At 29.8% G+C, this 16617-nt stretch overlaps 1 protein-coding gene across 1 annotated transcript; it reads right to left on the reverse strand.

Annotated features, from left to right (window-relative positions):
* LOC105158843 (probable methylenetetrahydrofolate reductase) lies at positions 855-5885 on the reverse strand. The gene is made up of 12 exons (XM_011075734.2): positions 5728-5885; positions 5160-5571; positions 4993-5053; positions 4578-4660; positions 4287-4460; positions 3951-4124; positions 3751-3851; positions 3541-3652; positions 2343-2423; positions 2078-2255; positions 1234-1568; positions 855-1143 (listed from the first exon to the last, which is right to left on the reverse strand). Exons 2-12 carry the CDS (start codon positions 5565-5567, stop codon positions 1060-1062), a joined length of 1791 nt encoding a protein of 596 aa, XP_011074036.1. The 5' UTR covers positions 5568-5571; positions 5728-5885; the 3' UTR covers positions 855-1059.

Below are 16617 nucleotides of genomic sequence, written 5' to 3' on the forward strand. Positions count from 1 at the left end.
GGAATAAAACAAAGTTTACATTTTCCCATCTTATTCTTTATTGTTAAAATACCAACTCATCATTTGTCCAAACTTTTTTTTTAATTCTAATTTTACTTATTCATCAAATTCTTTTTATTTAATTTGACCAACAACTGAAACTAAAGAATTGTGAGCTTGGAGATTATAAAAATAAAAAAGCTCGATGAACAAGTGACACTAGAATTAGATAAAACTCGAATAAAGAAAGATTTTGAAATTTAAAAAAAAATATATTTATTTATTTTCATAAAATAATTTTTGTAAGGGTGAAATGGACTTTTAAAAAATAAGAATTAAAAGTTACGGGGTTTGTTGAGTGTTATAATACTTTATTAAATAATAATAATAATAATAATTGATTTAGTTAGATTTTAGAGGATGAATGAAGAGAGTGGCACAAGCACAGGCGTGGGGATCAGTCCCTCACATATTAAATTGAGAGAGAGTACACGCGACCCACGCGAGCTTTTCTACCCCCACCCACTTGGATTTATTTTAGGATATTTTCTAAAAAAATAATTAAATATTTTACATCCAAATACAAATCAATAACTTACTATATTTTCTGATCATTATAAACTACATAAATACTCATAAACCATTACTACCACTTAATTCAGTTAGGTACTTTTTTCCGGTATTGGAAAAACAGAAACCAACCCATTGGTATGTCGCATGTACTATACACATAGCTTTTCTCCTTTTCAACTGTTAACTGCCAAAGCATGCTTCAGCTGACACATAAAACCTCAAGTGTCAGAATATCAACTATACAAGCGATTTTCTTTTCAGACAGACACACACCTATTGGCTATGAAAAAATGGAAAGCATGTTGCCCAAACAAAGCACGATTCATACATTCGTTGAAGAATTTTTGCCCATGCTTTGTATAATTCAAATACAATGACAACTCTTATCTTGTTCCGCTAGAGCATAATAAGTAGGGAATTCCAAAATCCCAAATGGCAGTAAATTATGGCTGAATAAATTACAACAAGAATAGCAAAATCGAAAAGCAAGACAACAATGAAAGCATTTCATATGTCCTTAAAAACAGCAAACAAATCTCCATGGACGTAGTCGTTATCGACTAAACTGACCAGGTAATACTTGCCCTGCACCTGCACATACACCACACCGTAAGACTATATAACTACGGATACTTGAAATGTTTCCAAGAAATGGGACATCAATATATATAAAGTTTCTACCTCGTCAATTAATTTTCTAGATGGATCATCTTCTGGGTAGAGTTTAGCCCATCCCCTAGACCATATTTCAAATGCTTCGTCCTTCCATACCATAAAGCTCTGGGGATCAACAACGGTAGGTTGAATTATCTCATTTGCAGGGAAAACTCCCCATGTGACCGCATTTACATCGGTGTTGCTAACATTAGATTTCCAAATTCCTTCTTTATTGACGGCCATGTAGGTAAGAGATGGGAAGATTTTGCATTTATCAACTAGAGCATTCAACTTCTCCGGAGAACAGAAGAATTCTAGGTAAGCCTTCTGGTAAACATACCCACCTGGCCCTCCCCATCCTGTAGATTCAGAGGCAAAGAAATAAGTAGCTGTTTCTTCGTACATGTCACACATCCACATATGACCTCTCACTTTAATGCAAGGATGGATGTTTTTTGTTCCTTTTTTCATGTTATAGTGCATGAAGAACATGAATGATGATGCTTGTGTTTGTGTAATGACAAAACAAAAAAAGATGGTGGGGAAATGCTTACACCTAACGTCCCCGGACAATTAGCTTAAGGAAAGTACATTGGGCAGCTATATATCACAGAATAAAAACATAGTCATGTTAAAACATCTTAATTTTGTTGAGAAACAAGCAACCAACTCCTTGCTTTATAAAGGAGAATAAAAGCACATGAAACATGTACTGGCATATGATTGCGGGTAATATGCACACACCATGACAATCCACGAAAGAAGAATAATATGTTTATAAGGTGCATGGCTTCACAGGTACGTGTTAAATAACATTAATTTCGGAAATTGCAAAAGCATCCAATCACAGTAAAAATTCTCCACTTACCAACAGATGGAGAGTCGGACTTCGCTCCATTAACAGCAGGTTGGCTGTTGATGGTGAGAAAACCTTTCAAGTTAATATTACCAAGCTGTTCACTAATGATTTTGGTCTCTGGTTGAAGCCCATCTAGTTCAGTCCAAGGACTGGTTCTAAGTTTCCCAAGGCAGAATTTCATAAAGTTCTGATGCATTGGAAACTCCATAAGGACTGGAATTTGTGATCATAAATAATCTTTCAACTTAGCATAAACTGTAAGAGAAAAGCATACCTCATAAATATCTTCAACGTTTTTCAAAGGAACAGCCCATTCCTCATGAAGTTTCTTGTCACGTGAACGTGGTCTCAAGAACTGCCAGGAAGTTACAGGATTTAAATCATTTAGTTTTGCACCTTTCCTTTAAGGGAATAAGGATACATTCACACAAACGGTGAATTAAATGATATTTTTTCAGAAGTCGAGGCATGAAGCAACATCACAAATTAAATGACACAACAGGATAAGAAAGGTAAATCAGCGTATGATTCTGTGGGTTTATTAATCCTTTGACAGGCAAGAAATCAAATATATGCATTATCTAAAGTGCCATTTTCTAAATGTTCAGCATTATATTTTTCCCAATTGCAAATGTCCCAAAATTTTGGTGAATTGTGTAGGTAATATTAATAAATTGACACTATTACCATTCATTGATCAATCTTTCAAGCTGTCACTTTCATGACCTGAAAGATACAGACAAAGGGCTCTGTTGAACTTTTTTCAGATATGACATGGCTAGAGTACTCTATGTTTGAATTAACAAAATTATATGTGCTAAAGCTAAATGCTAGTCAGCAGACACAGAAGGACAAGTGCCGAGGTTTGATCTCTTGTGATATTCATGTTTCTTGAACATAACAGTTCATTATAGATTTTCCTATGAATAAAGTGATAGACTTTTATATATCGAAACAACATATTCTAAAGAAAAAGGTCCTCGAGTTCATTATTCATACTACAAGCCTTTCACTTTTAATTGGCTCACTTGCCAATATGGAACACATTATAGACATGGCCACTATAATGACACATATCCAACAAGATATTTGGCGTGTTTGGAAATTAGAAGAATTCATATATGGTGTCAGACATGAACTATTGTACTTCAGAGTTCAAACATGGTGGAAGCTTTTGTCATAGCTAACAGAACTAAAGGGTTATGCAAAGATTAAACAAAAAATGAATAAGACCTAAACCTGACTAAAAAATTCAGTGTTTTCTCATCTTAATTCTCTATCTCAACGAACGTTTCTTTTTTGAAAGTCAGACTTCTTATTTGTCAAAATTGACACTGAACAACAAGAAGATGTCAATGTGAGGATATGGTCTATTGCACCACTGAAGAAGAAAGGCAAAATCAAAGAAAAGTAGATTCTTTTTTGCAATAATTGACAGCCAGGAAAATACTAGGGTTCATTAGAAGGCATGCCTGATAATCACCGAGTGCTCCATATGATGCATTTCGAGAATCTCCCCATCGACCATGTGGGTATTGGTCCCAACCAACAGTACGTGAGATATAGCTTTTAGGGCGATTAGCCCTAACATAATTCACCAAAATAAGTAAGGTGTCTATTTAGTAGAATTTAGGCAAAACCAAAATAATTGAAATTCTAAATCTGAAGATAAATTTGCTTACCAGAATATCGGACGGACATTTTCTTTTACACGGAAAACATTCGCCGGACGTCTCCATGGCAAGGGCCTTGAAATTTTGGACTCCTCAATCAGACCAAGATTCTGTTTTGCAAGTCCACATAAGTAACTTGTTCTCATTTCAACTAATGACATAAAGATTGGGAGTGCTGAAGCCAAAAAACTTAAGTTAGGAAAACCAACCATCAATATTGCCAATGCAGATTTCTCCATGTTTAATGTATAGAGATGTAAAGTTCTGATCCCACTGGCCATAATTTTCTTGCACATTTCTGTTCCTAGGTGAATTCCATAGGCCCTGACAGCCTCTTCGTTGTCCTTGATAGCCTCCAAGGCAGCCATAATCTCTGGTGGAATCTGCAATAAAACATTAGATACTTATAAACAATGGAATGGAGCTTTGACTTACATAACCAGAAATGAACGGGACATAGCAACCACTACTATTACATATTTATCAGGAAAAAGAATGAAACAATCATAAAAATACCACAAACAGTAAGACAGTGTTGCTCAAACCTTAGTTTTACAGAAACCAGTCATGCGGAGGAAGCCCTTGAAATTATTAATGGGCATAATACCAGGAACGATGGGACAGGTTATTCCAATTTGACGACAGTCATTAACAAATTTGAGGAAGATATCAGTGTCATAGAAGAGTTGAGTTACAATTAAATCAGCTCCAGCATCAACCTACAAAGGAAACAGCCCCAAATTGATGTCATTTCATATGGAACTTACACAATCGTGACAAATCATTTCCATTACAGGAAAAATTCTAGATGAACTAAATTCGATGAAGTAGACGACCTTTCTCTTCAGATAAGCAAGGTCATTTTCATATGCCTCTGGCGGCGCCACACCACCGTCCTGAATAACATCAGGATGTCCCTCTGAAAACAAATGATAAAAAGATCCATTAATATCGAATCCTAGCAGGACGGTTAATAATTCCACAAAGGACACAGAGATATTCAATGCAACTGACAGCAAGAATAAATGTGAAGCAAACACATATAAAAAGCATCATAGACAAGTACAATTAGTACCGGAACAAGAGAAAACTTTAGCAAACTGTAACCCAACAGGGACTCAGCTAGCAATAAGCAAAGAAACCCATAAGTCTTAACAGTGAAACAACTGCAACGTAAAACTTTATGCACCGAGAATGAATTAACAATAATATATACACTTCTGTAGCCAGACAGAGACAAAGAACTCGAACCTGGATAACCGGCAACAGTAATGCCAAAGTAGTCTCCATATTTGGAACGGATATGCTTGACCTGTTAACCAACAGCAGCAACAATATCACAGATCACGAAATGTGAACTTATTGATTCATTCTTTCATCATCTATGTAACTGCAAATGTAATTGAATCTATACGTACGAGGTCAAGAGCGCAGGCGAAACCACCCTCGACCTGGACGAACTTGTCCTGGCCGTGAGGGGGGTCACCGCGGAGAGCGAGCACATTCTGGATGCCATTAGACTTGATTGTCACAAGGGCGTGGTCGATCTTCTCGATGGGCATGTTGGTGCAGGTGAGATGCATCATAGTCTCGACGCACACCATATTCTGCATGCGGTTGGCGATCTCCAGCGTCAGATCCGCGGTGGACCCCCCAGCCCCCCACGTGATGTCGCAGAACGTAGGATTGTGCGCCACCATCCGCTCCATTCTCTCGAAGAGGTTGTCAACACCATCCTCCGTCTTGGGCGGGAAGAACTCGAAAGAGAACACGACCCGGTTGTCATTGGCAGCCGTCGCCTCCCGGATCTTCTCGATAACCTTCATCTCCCTTTATCAAAAAGAAAATTCAAATACCCAAGTATTCAGCTCAAAATTCAAACAAATCCAACTGTCCAAGAACATCCACACAACAGAAGCTGATATAAACTGAAAAAACTAAGGGAAATGAGAACATGGGGTGGCGTGAATACAGTTGTTTTTCTACCTGAGCTCCCTTTTGTGCAATGGGTGTGATCAATTGTGGGAAGTTGAAGTTGGATCAGATCTGGGCTATGGGCATTGGTGTTCTTATATCCATGGGCAGAGGAAGAAAGGAATGGGGATCGCAGCAACAGCTATAGTAGTAGTAGGTAAGAGGGCTATGCTGTGATTCTTGTCAAGTTGAGGGGGTCACTTGTCAATATATATGTAAGCACCGCCAATCTGAGCACCACAAATGACAAAGTTAATCCCTACCAACCAACCGATTGAGATAAAATGACCAAATCAACCTTAATCTTTCTAAATAAATCACAACGATCTTTTCTTGGTATAATTATAAATACTTTTTACTTCAAAAATTATCTATAATTTGATGTTTATATTATGTAAAAATTGAATAGAAATCCGAAAATGCCAACTTTGTTCTTTTTAATCTTTTTTAAATAATCAAAAAAATTGTAAAAAATCAGATAATGTGGATTGAAAAAATCTGAAAAATTATAAAAACTATACTCACTTAATTCATAAAAAATTATAATATTTTTTTAAAAGGTAAAATCATACTTTATACTCCACATATACATTTTGGTTAGTATAAATAACTATTTTAAAAAATATTTTTTTACTATTTGTAAATAGTGGGGGAAATATAAAAGTTGGTGGGTATAAAAAAAAAAAAAGACAAAAAATTGAAGATATAAAAAAGGTACTTTTCTTTAATATATAGTATAGACATCAAACTTTGATTACAAATACTCTTAACTTCATTTGTTTTTCACTTTTCAATTTTGTTTCCAAACATACTCAATTTTTACTGTAGATAAACTTATAGCTTCCTCTACAACATAATTTCACAAAAAAAAACAGAAACTATCGCAAACATACCCAAGATCCCTGCTCTACCAAATAAGTTATGCAATCCAATTTTCTTTTCTTGTAAGGTCAGAAAACCTACACTTGTTCTCGAAAGATAACTTTTCAACACAGTGGTGTATCTATGATCATTAAAAAAATCTCACATATAGTACATAGTAGGAACAATTCAATAATTTGAATTTAAAATTTTCTACCTGAAATATTATATTCGAACTTGAATATACACGTAAATGTATTAAACCTTACAAGAAAATAAAATAATACTACTTTATGGGATCTTACGTCAAAATGAGAGAGAGAGAGCTTGATGTGTGTGAGAGAGAGAGAGAGAGATAGAGAGAGAGAGAGAGAGAGAGGGGGGGGGGGGGGGGGGAGAGAGAGAGAGAAAAGATGAATTTTGTAATTTTGACAATTTGGTTAGTGGAAGTTGAACATCCGTTGGCTCACCCTACTTTGACCAAATGTTTAGTACTCCTCTGAGCTAATATTTGTTAAGACAATGACATTTAGCCTTTATAGCAACAAGGATTAGGTAAAATTGGAAGATGGGAAGCTTCATTTCAAATTAGATTGGTTCCAACCAACCACACTTATAATAATAAATGATGTAAAGTCTATCATAGGCGTGTTAATGGATAGGTATTGTTTTATTCGGATTCAAATTCAATAAATATTCATGATAATTTTTTATATTCTACCCATACCCTACTCTATAAAAGACCCATACAATTTTACCTAATTTATACCCAAAAGAATAGGGTAGAGCTTGGATCTTACCCATTTGGGACCCATCTTCTTTTTTTTTTCTTTTTTTTTTTTACAATATGGTTAAAAGATTATAAGTTTTCAAATTTTAAATTTACATTCAAGTCAAACAATATATGTTACTAAATTAACTTATTAGTGGATTTTCATGACCCGTCGGTCAATAAACTAAAACTAATTACTTAAATTTCAATAGGTACAAATTTAGAGATTTAAATAATAAACTTGATTTTATCCAAATAACGGCTCGATATTAATAAAATTTTAAATAAGAATTTTAAACTTATCCAGATAATGGACCAATTAATTTATTATGAAATCGAGACTAGTTCAAAACAAAAATAAAGACATAAGAGTTGGTAAAAATAAATACATTAAGTATAATACATCTAACTTTCATCCAGATCTCTTCTGTATCATTTGAATTTGTATTTACTTTCAGCTTTGATTTGATGAATTTTTAATCATTTGAATTCAAATAAATTTTATTTATTCCATGTATTAGTCAAATGTAACTAAATTAAGTTAATTCATATTTTTTTTATTTCCTAAATATCAAGTTAAATTTTGCTTAATTTAATCATAATTTGAGCAATTACGGAATCAACATAAAAAACTCTAACATATTTGGTCAAAATACGTAATCAATATAAATAAAATATGTAATTAAATGATTGCATACTATTTAATTTTTTTAAATATTAAATACATTTAGTCCATTGATTTACTAAAAATTAATCAATGCAATAATTTTAAATAATGAATAAATGAACATCTTTGGGCTTAGACAATATCAGTACCTATAGGTATTTTAGGGTATTAAGCCATTATCCATACCCCTGGATATTTTAGCATTCAAATCCTACCAATACCGACTCATTTAATTTCATGGGTGTAGGGTAGGATAGGGTCTTTTAGCCATTTGGTAGGTTATGGGTATGGATCTCAAAGTTATTTTTGGGTATGGGTAGGGTAATACCTAACCATTAACAAGCCTAGTTTACCATATACTAAGAGGTTGTTTGGCCGAATTTATTTAAAACATCTTGTAAATTTATACTTTTTTTTAATTTTATTTCAAAAACCATAAATTTTATAATAAATACGACGAGTCAAATACAAAAGACATGAAAACCCTATTACGGAGCTTATAAACTCATACATCTTATATAATATTTTTTGAGTTTATAAAATGTTAGATCTTATTATTTTAAAAAGGAAGTTCTTCCAGTGGAGGGATAAAATAAAATTATAGGACTTATAATATATCGTTAATGGCAATTTTGTAATTAATTTTTAAAAAATACTAATTTATTAAAATTTTAAAAATATGTTGGGAACCCTTATTATTATTTTTTTAAAAGAAATTATAAATTCATAGTATCTTATTTTTAGATCTTATAAATTTATTTTTTTTTCTAAAGACATACCAAGTACCAGAAAGCATGCTATAAGATATAAAACACCATATAAGATATTTTCAAAATTTTATATTTAAATCTTAAAGCTTTGAACATTTTGCATAATAAGTTTCTCATAGTCGACTCGAGCTTATATTTGGTTCAATAAAAGGAAATGGGAAGTGAAAAGGTGACGAGGGGAGGAAATAATAATATTTTTTTTATAAATTAGTTGATATGATTGGAATGATAGTAAATTTTAAATACTTCATCTTATTCGGTACGAAAAAATAAATTGAAAAGGAAAGTAATTTTTGAAATTTTATTGATTAGCCAATTCTCTTCACTTTTGTATTAGAAAATAAAAAACTTAATATTATACAAAAAGTAATTTTAAATTACTAAAAAATAAATTTAAAAACCTATTAATAAAAAACAATAATATTTTTTATATGGTTATCTTTTCCTCAAAAATTATCTAATGGATGAAAATAATATGTATAGGTAACAGGGTAAATAAAAATAAAATATATAATCGTCTGTCTTTTAGGCCTTACATTCACTTTTTAGCTCAATTTTAAATGGCAACAAAATTGAATTCTGAAGGTAATTTATATACATTCAGTTTTACTTCAACTCTATATATTCTCTTTAATAAATACTATTTTTTTATTTTTATACACTCATTTTTCGTCCCAAACGAACAAGCTGTAAAACCATCAAGGCAAGATTGTGAACTTGGAGCAAATTTGAATATGATACCTTTAGAAAGCCCAATAAGGCCCATCAACCCAAGAAAAAATATGAGAAGAGGGCCCTAATTGGTCCAGTCAGCTTAGGCCCATTCAAAAGCCCACATGGATTTACCTGTTGAAGGCCCATAGAAAGTTGTTCCCAGAATCTGCAACTACCTGCCCAACCAATCAGGAGAAACTAGCTATTTCCAGTATCTCTGTGCATTATCTCTCTACACCTATCGCCTCCCCTTCCCCCCTTAGTTGGTCGGCCCTTCCTATTCAGTGGGGTAATTTGTTTTTTTTTTTTTTTCATATAAGAATAATTTGCTCATTTTCTATATTATAGGAGATAATTTATATTTAGCCCGTTTTCTGGTTGAGTTTATATATATTAATATCTTATTTTTAAAAAATATTAAATATTCTATAATACTTATAAATTCTAACTACATCATAAGATATTTAAAAAAAATTATAAATTGATCAAAACATCCTCTATAGACACAATTTTATTTTTTTTTTGATAAATATAATTGTTAAGGATAGTTTGAAAATTCGTATTTTTATTCTAAAATTTATCATACCATGTAAACAACAACAATTCACTTTATAGATTTTTCAGTCCATCAAATTATCCATTACAATAAAGATTGTATAAAATTATTAAATTATCGTATCCTATATTTTTACCCAATTAGGAGCTATCAATCATTTTTTTCAACCACAATAAGTAAACGGCCCCTAGTACATGTTTACTTGGCTGGACTAACCTGAACTGAACTAACGATTCATGCTAGTTTCAAGTTTACTTTCAATGATTCAAGCTTGATATTATTGTCTATGAGAAGTATTTGAAATTTATTCTTCTTCCAATCAAAATCAAACAACTTGAAGAAAAATTATTATTTTTTCTCTCCCGATCGTCTTTTCACTTCCCCTCCCCCGTTCACAAATACGTATTAATTTTTATAGAATTATAAATACACTCTTCAAAGGGGTGTTACTATAATATATCTAATGGTATTTATGTAAAATTTCGTAATTAATAAAAAATATAATTATAATCTAAAATAACATACTTATAATTTTAAAAAATATATATAAAATATTCATGTAATTAAAGCTATACACAAAGGGCGTGAATATGATGTACCCATAATTCTATTAATCCAACTCAATCCTATCATTCAAATACCTCATCCCAAAATACGAACGCGTGCCCCTAATTATTTTTTCACCAAGTACGAGGACGTTTACGGTTATTCAACGATGTGATCCCCACATCACACATGGACTTTGAGGGTTAACGACGTAGCGTAAGGCCACGGTGGGGGGGCGGAGAAATCGAAGTCAAAATTTTATTAACAAATATAAAATTGTCAATTTGTCATCAAAATAAAAAGGGAGATTTACTGCGATTGAATCATCGTCATTTCACCATTCACCTTTCTCTCTCTTACTTTTACTCGGTTAATTTTAAGATAAAATATAGTTTGTTGTTTTGAACTAGTGGTCTCGTAATATTTATCTTCTTAAACTAATAAATGTAATATTTACCTCTTTAATTGGATAAAAATATCCTTCACGTCTCCAATAATTATATTATACTCAATATATTTTAGTATTTTATATTTTAAGTCATCATCAAATTATTTTTTAATAAGTATAAATTTTAAATTAAAAATAGAGTATAAATTAATATAATATAGTAAATATACAATAATTATAATATAACCAATAACTCATATACACTTTTTAAAATAAATTGGCAAATATATATGCTTGACCAAGTTAAATATGTTTAGAAAAAAAATGAATAAATATATTTTATCATTTTTTTTTAAAAAATATGTTAAAAAAATCGATATGTAATTACTCATTTTTATCTAAAAGAACAAAGAGTTAATAACTTAATTTTATTATCAAATTAATAAAATCTTTTCATGAATTTTTTTATGTATTTATTGAACTAATTCTTACTTAATTTTGTGTCTATAAAAAAAAATTCGAACTATTTAACTCATTAGTTATATTTTACTTTATTATAAATAAACTATAAAATTTTCAACTAAGAATATTTTAATTAAACTTAAAATGCAAAAATTCTAAAAAAAATCATTTGAACTATATATAAGGGCAATATTGTCTAAAAATTTAATTGTAGGGGGGAAGTGTTACATTTATTACTATAGGGGGTAAATGTTACATGATTAATAGTTCAGGGGTCAAAACGCATTTTATCCTTTATTTTACGGATAATTTCACATCGAGGGTAAATATCAACTTTAATTCAGTTTTTTTTGTTAAAATTAGCAAATTCGATGAATTTTGACTAACGGAGGAACTTATTTGTTAAATAAAAATAAATTTTAAGGATACTAGATATAATTTTCCAAACCACGAAAAAAATTATTTATAATTGTACCCAATTTCAGAAAATAAAAGTGTAATTATTATTTACTTTATTCCTATGAGTTTCTCTCTCTTTTTATCTTTTAATACTACTACTTTTTGAATAATGTGCAAGGTATTTAAATCATTGACTTTTTTATTTTTATTTTTGCTTTTAAGAGAAGTTACCATGACTTTTGGAAAAATAATTGTTCCGTACCAATTTGAGGTATTAATGAGGGTGTTTGACTAAGTTTACTGAAAGTCATATTTTATTTTAAAAATAAGTTTTTAAAGAATTTTAATAAATAATATTACGGAGTTTATAAGAAGTTAATGCTGATAAATTTATAATTAATAAATTTTTAAGAATAAATTATGAATTTCTTTCTTTTTTAAATTATATATATATTTTTTAAATACCAAATATTATGAAGCTATTAAATATTTCAAATTTATGCTTGGCTATCGAGGTTAAAATGACGAGATTTTAATTTTAAAAATAGCTTAAAATGTCGTAGGAAAATATATTATTTATAGAAAATAAAAAAAAAGAGAATAAGATACTTTTACACTGTGTTTGGATTCACGAATTTGAAGGTAAGAATTCCAAATCTTCTGTATATTGATATCAAATCCCTAATAACAAATTCTTTTTATTTGTTTGAACTACTCTAAATTCAACGGATTTCAAATTTTAAACTGTGTTTTGTATTTTTTTTATGTAATTATTTGTCCAAATTCACACATTAAATTAAAATCAACCAATCTAAATATAACCTAAAAAAACTGTCTTTGTGGATTGAAAATCCCCAACCTCAAATACTTCGATCAATCCAAAGATAGCCTCAACGTATATTTGGATTGAATGATTTAGATTTGAATCATGTATTTTAAATATAAATAAATAATAATGATTTTAAGCTGCTCTATGTTAAGATTATTTAAAATTCATCAATATTTTATAAAATATAATTCAAAATGAAAGACGAATAATTTGAAATTCTTTGTATCATAAAATTTTACTTGGATAATCTTATATTGCCAATAATTTCAAATAAATTTAAAATCAATCCGTCAAATTAAAATTCCATCATATAAACATTGTATTAAAATTGATGAATTTTATATAGTTGAATAATATCCTTTTGGTGTCTTTAATTCTTTTTTATGATATTTTAAAATATTTTATTAATCTTCATATATATATATATATATTCCTCTTATCCACTTTCACATCTCCTTTTTTTTTATCTCACATTTTTTCAATAATATATCATAACTTTTTTTTTTAATTTTTTTATTTAATCAACGAATTTAATTGCGCCACGTATACTAATTCCAAGTCGTGTATAGCTAGGAGTCGTTTACTTTTGTAGTTGAAAAAGGTAGTTGATATGATTCAATTAGATAAAATGATTGGACAAGATATTTGCACAACTTTTATCCAATATTGTAAACATTGATTTAGGGATGTGTGTGAACATAATTTTTGTCGTTGTAAATTAAAATACAAGAAAATCATTACAAATAAAATACATAGACTAAAAAGAATATTAAAAGGTGCACAATCTCTATTCCCCGAATTCTTATCTTTAAAAGTAATATTTGTAAATTTGATTGCGTTAAAGACAAAATATTTTTGTAGATCTACTTTGTATTTATATTTGAATTTCTATAATATTTTTCAAGACCTCACGCTTGTAATCACGAATTAAACACTAGAATTATGACTTTGGATGCGAGAATTTGAAACGGATTTGCCACTTGGATTATTGGAACTTATTTGGATATTTTTACCTTTAATTCGAAGGTTTAGCGCATAAAATCCCGCATTAAACGTTGTAATTTGTCGAGCACCTTCGACAAAGGACTCGATTTTGTCCTGAGCGCTTTAAATATTCTCTACTTTGTAAAGAAAATTCTTTTGATCTTATTCTCTTGCATCATTTGACACCCCATTTGAGGTTGGTGGTACATTTTTTGATCGATCCAGACCCAATAAATTGAAACCCAATTGGGTCTAGAATGGGTTTGAAATAGATCTCGGGTTTTTTTTCTAAACCGCCCCGAATCCGCTCCATTATTTTTTGTAATAGATTTTTTTGTTTTTATACTCATATAAAGCTAGTTATTAAAATATTGTGTTATTAAATATAACTTCTTAAATAATTTTGCATATATCCAATTCTATATAAGAAATCCAAAAAATAAAAAATTAGTTGAATGTATTATTTGAATCATATAATTTATTTTAAATAAAAAAACTATGTTAAAGTACCTAAATTTAAAATGATACTAGTACCTTTTGCAAAAATAAAAATGAGTTGAATGTATTGTTTGTATTAAACAATCCATTTGAGATCTAAACTATGTTAAAGTATTTAAATTTAAAATAATATTACTAATAGAAAAAATAAAGAGTTAGATGAATGTATAATTTGTATATAATTCATTTTAAATAGAAAATTATGTTAAATATCTACATCTAAAATGATACTACTTATCGAAAAAATAAAAAATTAGTTTAATTATGGATGTATGTTTTTATTTATTTTAGATAAAAAAATTATATTAAATTATCTACAACTAAAATGATATTTTCTTATTGAAAAAATAAAAAAATTAATTGAATATATTATTTGTATTATATAATTTATTTTGAATTAAAATTTATATTAAAGTACTTAAATTTAAAATAATTTTACTTATTGAAAAATAATAAATTAGTTAAATATAAAATTGTCGGTGCCCTTGCCGCATATCACCACATCGCCGCCCTATTCTCCCGAAACGTCCATTGCGCCCTTGCCTAATTCCGCAGCACCGATCCCATTGTCACCACCCGCCCTCAACCAACCCAATGGAGGAACTTCTTCTTTTACAATTTTTGAGCAAAAGTTAAGAAAATAAGTGTGCGGAGAAATGAATTTAGTCTCTTTTGTTTTTTTTTTTCTTCTTGTTGTTTTCTTCTTTTCGAGCTTCCTCTTTGATCTTTGTTAGAGCATATTTGATTTTTCTCAATTTTAGATGTGGGCTGATTTTTTATTTCAGATATGAAATTAGAGATAAAATGGTAAAATTAATGGCGGAAAAATGGGATGAGCAAGATAATTTATCCCACTCTCTAGATCTGACAAGTTAATTGGGTCATCTATGATTGTATCGGACACTCAAAATTCAAAGTGGGTTGCGGTTCATTAATGTGAATGAGGGTTAAACCTAGATTTTAGCCCACATCTAGTCTTATTTGTCGGTGCGAAAGATCCCATAAGAATTTGCAATCATTTGAATTGGAACCATCTAAACAAATCTAAAGGATCAAATTACCGAACTTGGAGTTAGGATTTTGGGATAATTATTTAAAAAATATATATAAAAAAAAGAAATATTACAAAAATGAGGCTCTTTTAGAAACTTGAAAATTTTAGGATGATGATAGCGGTTTTGCCATTTAATTAAAAAAAAAAAAAAGCTACCACAAGCAAATACAGGGGATTGTGTTAGAACCGTTAAAAACAAACATCAGTTATCTAAAAAATCGATGACTATTTTAGCGGTTATGGGGCAAACTTTTGTTTGCCCATCTAGCTCCTCCATCCTCATTGTGCTTGTGTGCAAAATATTTTCTTCACTTCATGTGGAAAAAGAATTTTCTCAGTTCTAGCGGAAAAAAAAAATCCCTCATTTTTAGGGAAAAAAAATTTCCATCTTGATTTTTTTCCTTATTATAGGTGAAAACAGGTTAAAAATTTATAATATCAATCACAATTTTTTACAATCGAAACTAGTATAGTAAGTTGCTTATACTACAACCAAAACTTACTATACTAGTTTCAATTGCGAATATCTATGTTATTTTGCTCTGTTCTATCTTCACAACAAAGTATAATATATATATATACTTATATATAATTTGAGCTAATTATAATGTCATAAGAAAAACAACTAAATACATAAATAATTTGAAAATTTTTAGTAAAAGCAACTTATCATATTAGTTTCAACTATGAAAATCTTCAATTGGTTTTGTAAATTTTCAATTCGTTTTCACCAATAACAGAAAAAAAACATTGAGATGGAAATTTTTCGTTGGAACTAAGGAGTTTTTCCCTCTCACAGAAAGTGTAGAATTTTTTTGTACACCAGCGCGATGGAGATGGAGGGAGCTAGAGGGTAGACAAAAGTCTGCCTCATAATCGTTGACAAACTATGACTGTGTCAACAGTTTTGACACAACTCCATACAAATGCAGGCGATACTTATCTTTTTTATTTTTTAATTAAATGGCAGACTATCATGAATAGCGATTCTGTTTTAAATTTCCAAATTTTTAAAAAAGAGTCCCATTTTTGTAACTTTTTTTTTTTACAATTTTTAAATAATTTCCTCTAAAATTTTCAAATCCATTGCAAGAAATCATTTGAACTTATTTGAATAATTCAATATAAAAAAGATTTTCAAAACTATTTCATTTTAAACTTATTTTGTAAAATAACCACATATTTCAAATTCTTTTGATTTGTATTCGTATAAAATCATACCTCTAATTATTTTTTTCATAAGTTCAAATTCTTGAATCCAAGTGTAATATTAAATTATTACTTGGGGTCAATATGTCTAGAAAAGTGAAATTTAAAAAGGTAAAGTGCAATGTACACAAACCTTCCTCAAATAAATCTTATTACTAAGTAGTAATTTTGCAATAAAGAACACAGCATTTAC

This window comes from Sesamum indicum, linkage group LG3 (assembly GCF_000512975.1).
Source record: "Sesamum indicum cultivar Zhongzhi No. 13 linkage group LG3, S_indicum_v1.0, whole genome shotgun sequence".
Classification (NCBI taxonomy): domain Eukaryota; kingdom Viridiplantae; phylum Streptophyta; class Magnoliopsida; order Lamiales; family Pedaliaceae; genus Sesamum; species Sesamum indicum.

Excerpts from the sequence above, each read along its gene's own strand:
- LOC105158843 (XM_011075734.2), bottom strand. The coding sequence starts at position 5,567 with ATGAAGGTTATCGAGAAGATCCGGGAGGCGACGGCTGCCAATGACAAC. Across the intron at positions 3,852-3,950 it reads CTGCATTGGCAATATTGATG|AATCTTGGTCTGATTGAGGA; the intron begins GTTGGTTTTCCT and ends CTTGCAAAACAG. Across the intron at positions 1,144-1,233 it reads CTAGAAAATTAATTGACGAG|GTGCAGGGCAAGTATTACCT; the intron begins GTAGAAACTTTA and ends GTGTATGTGCAG.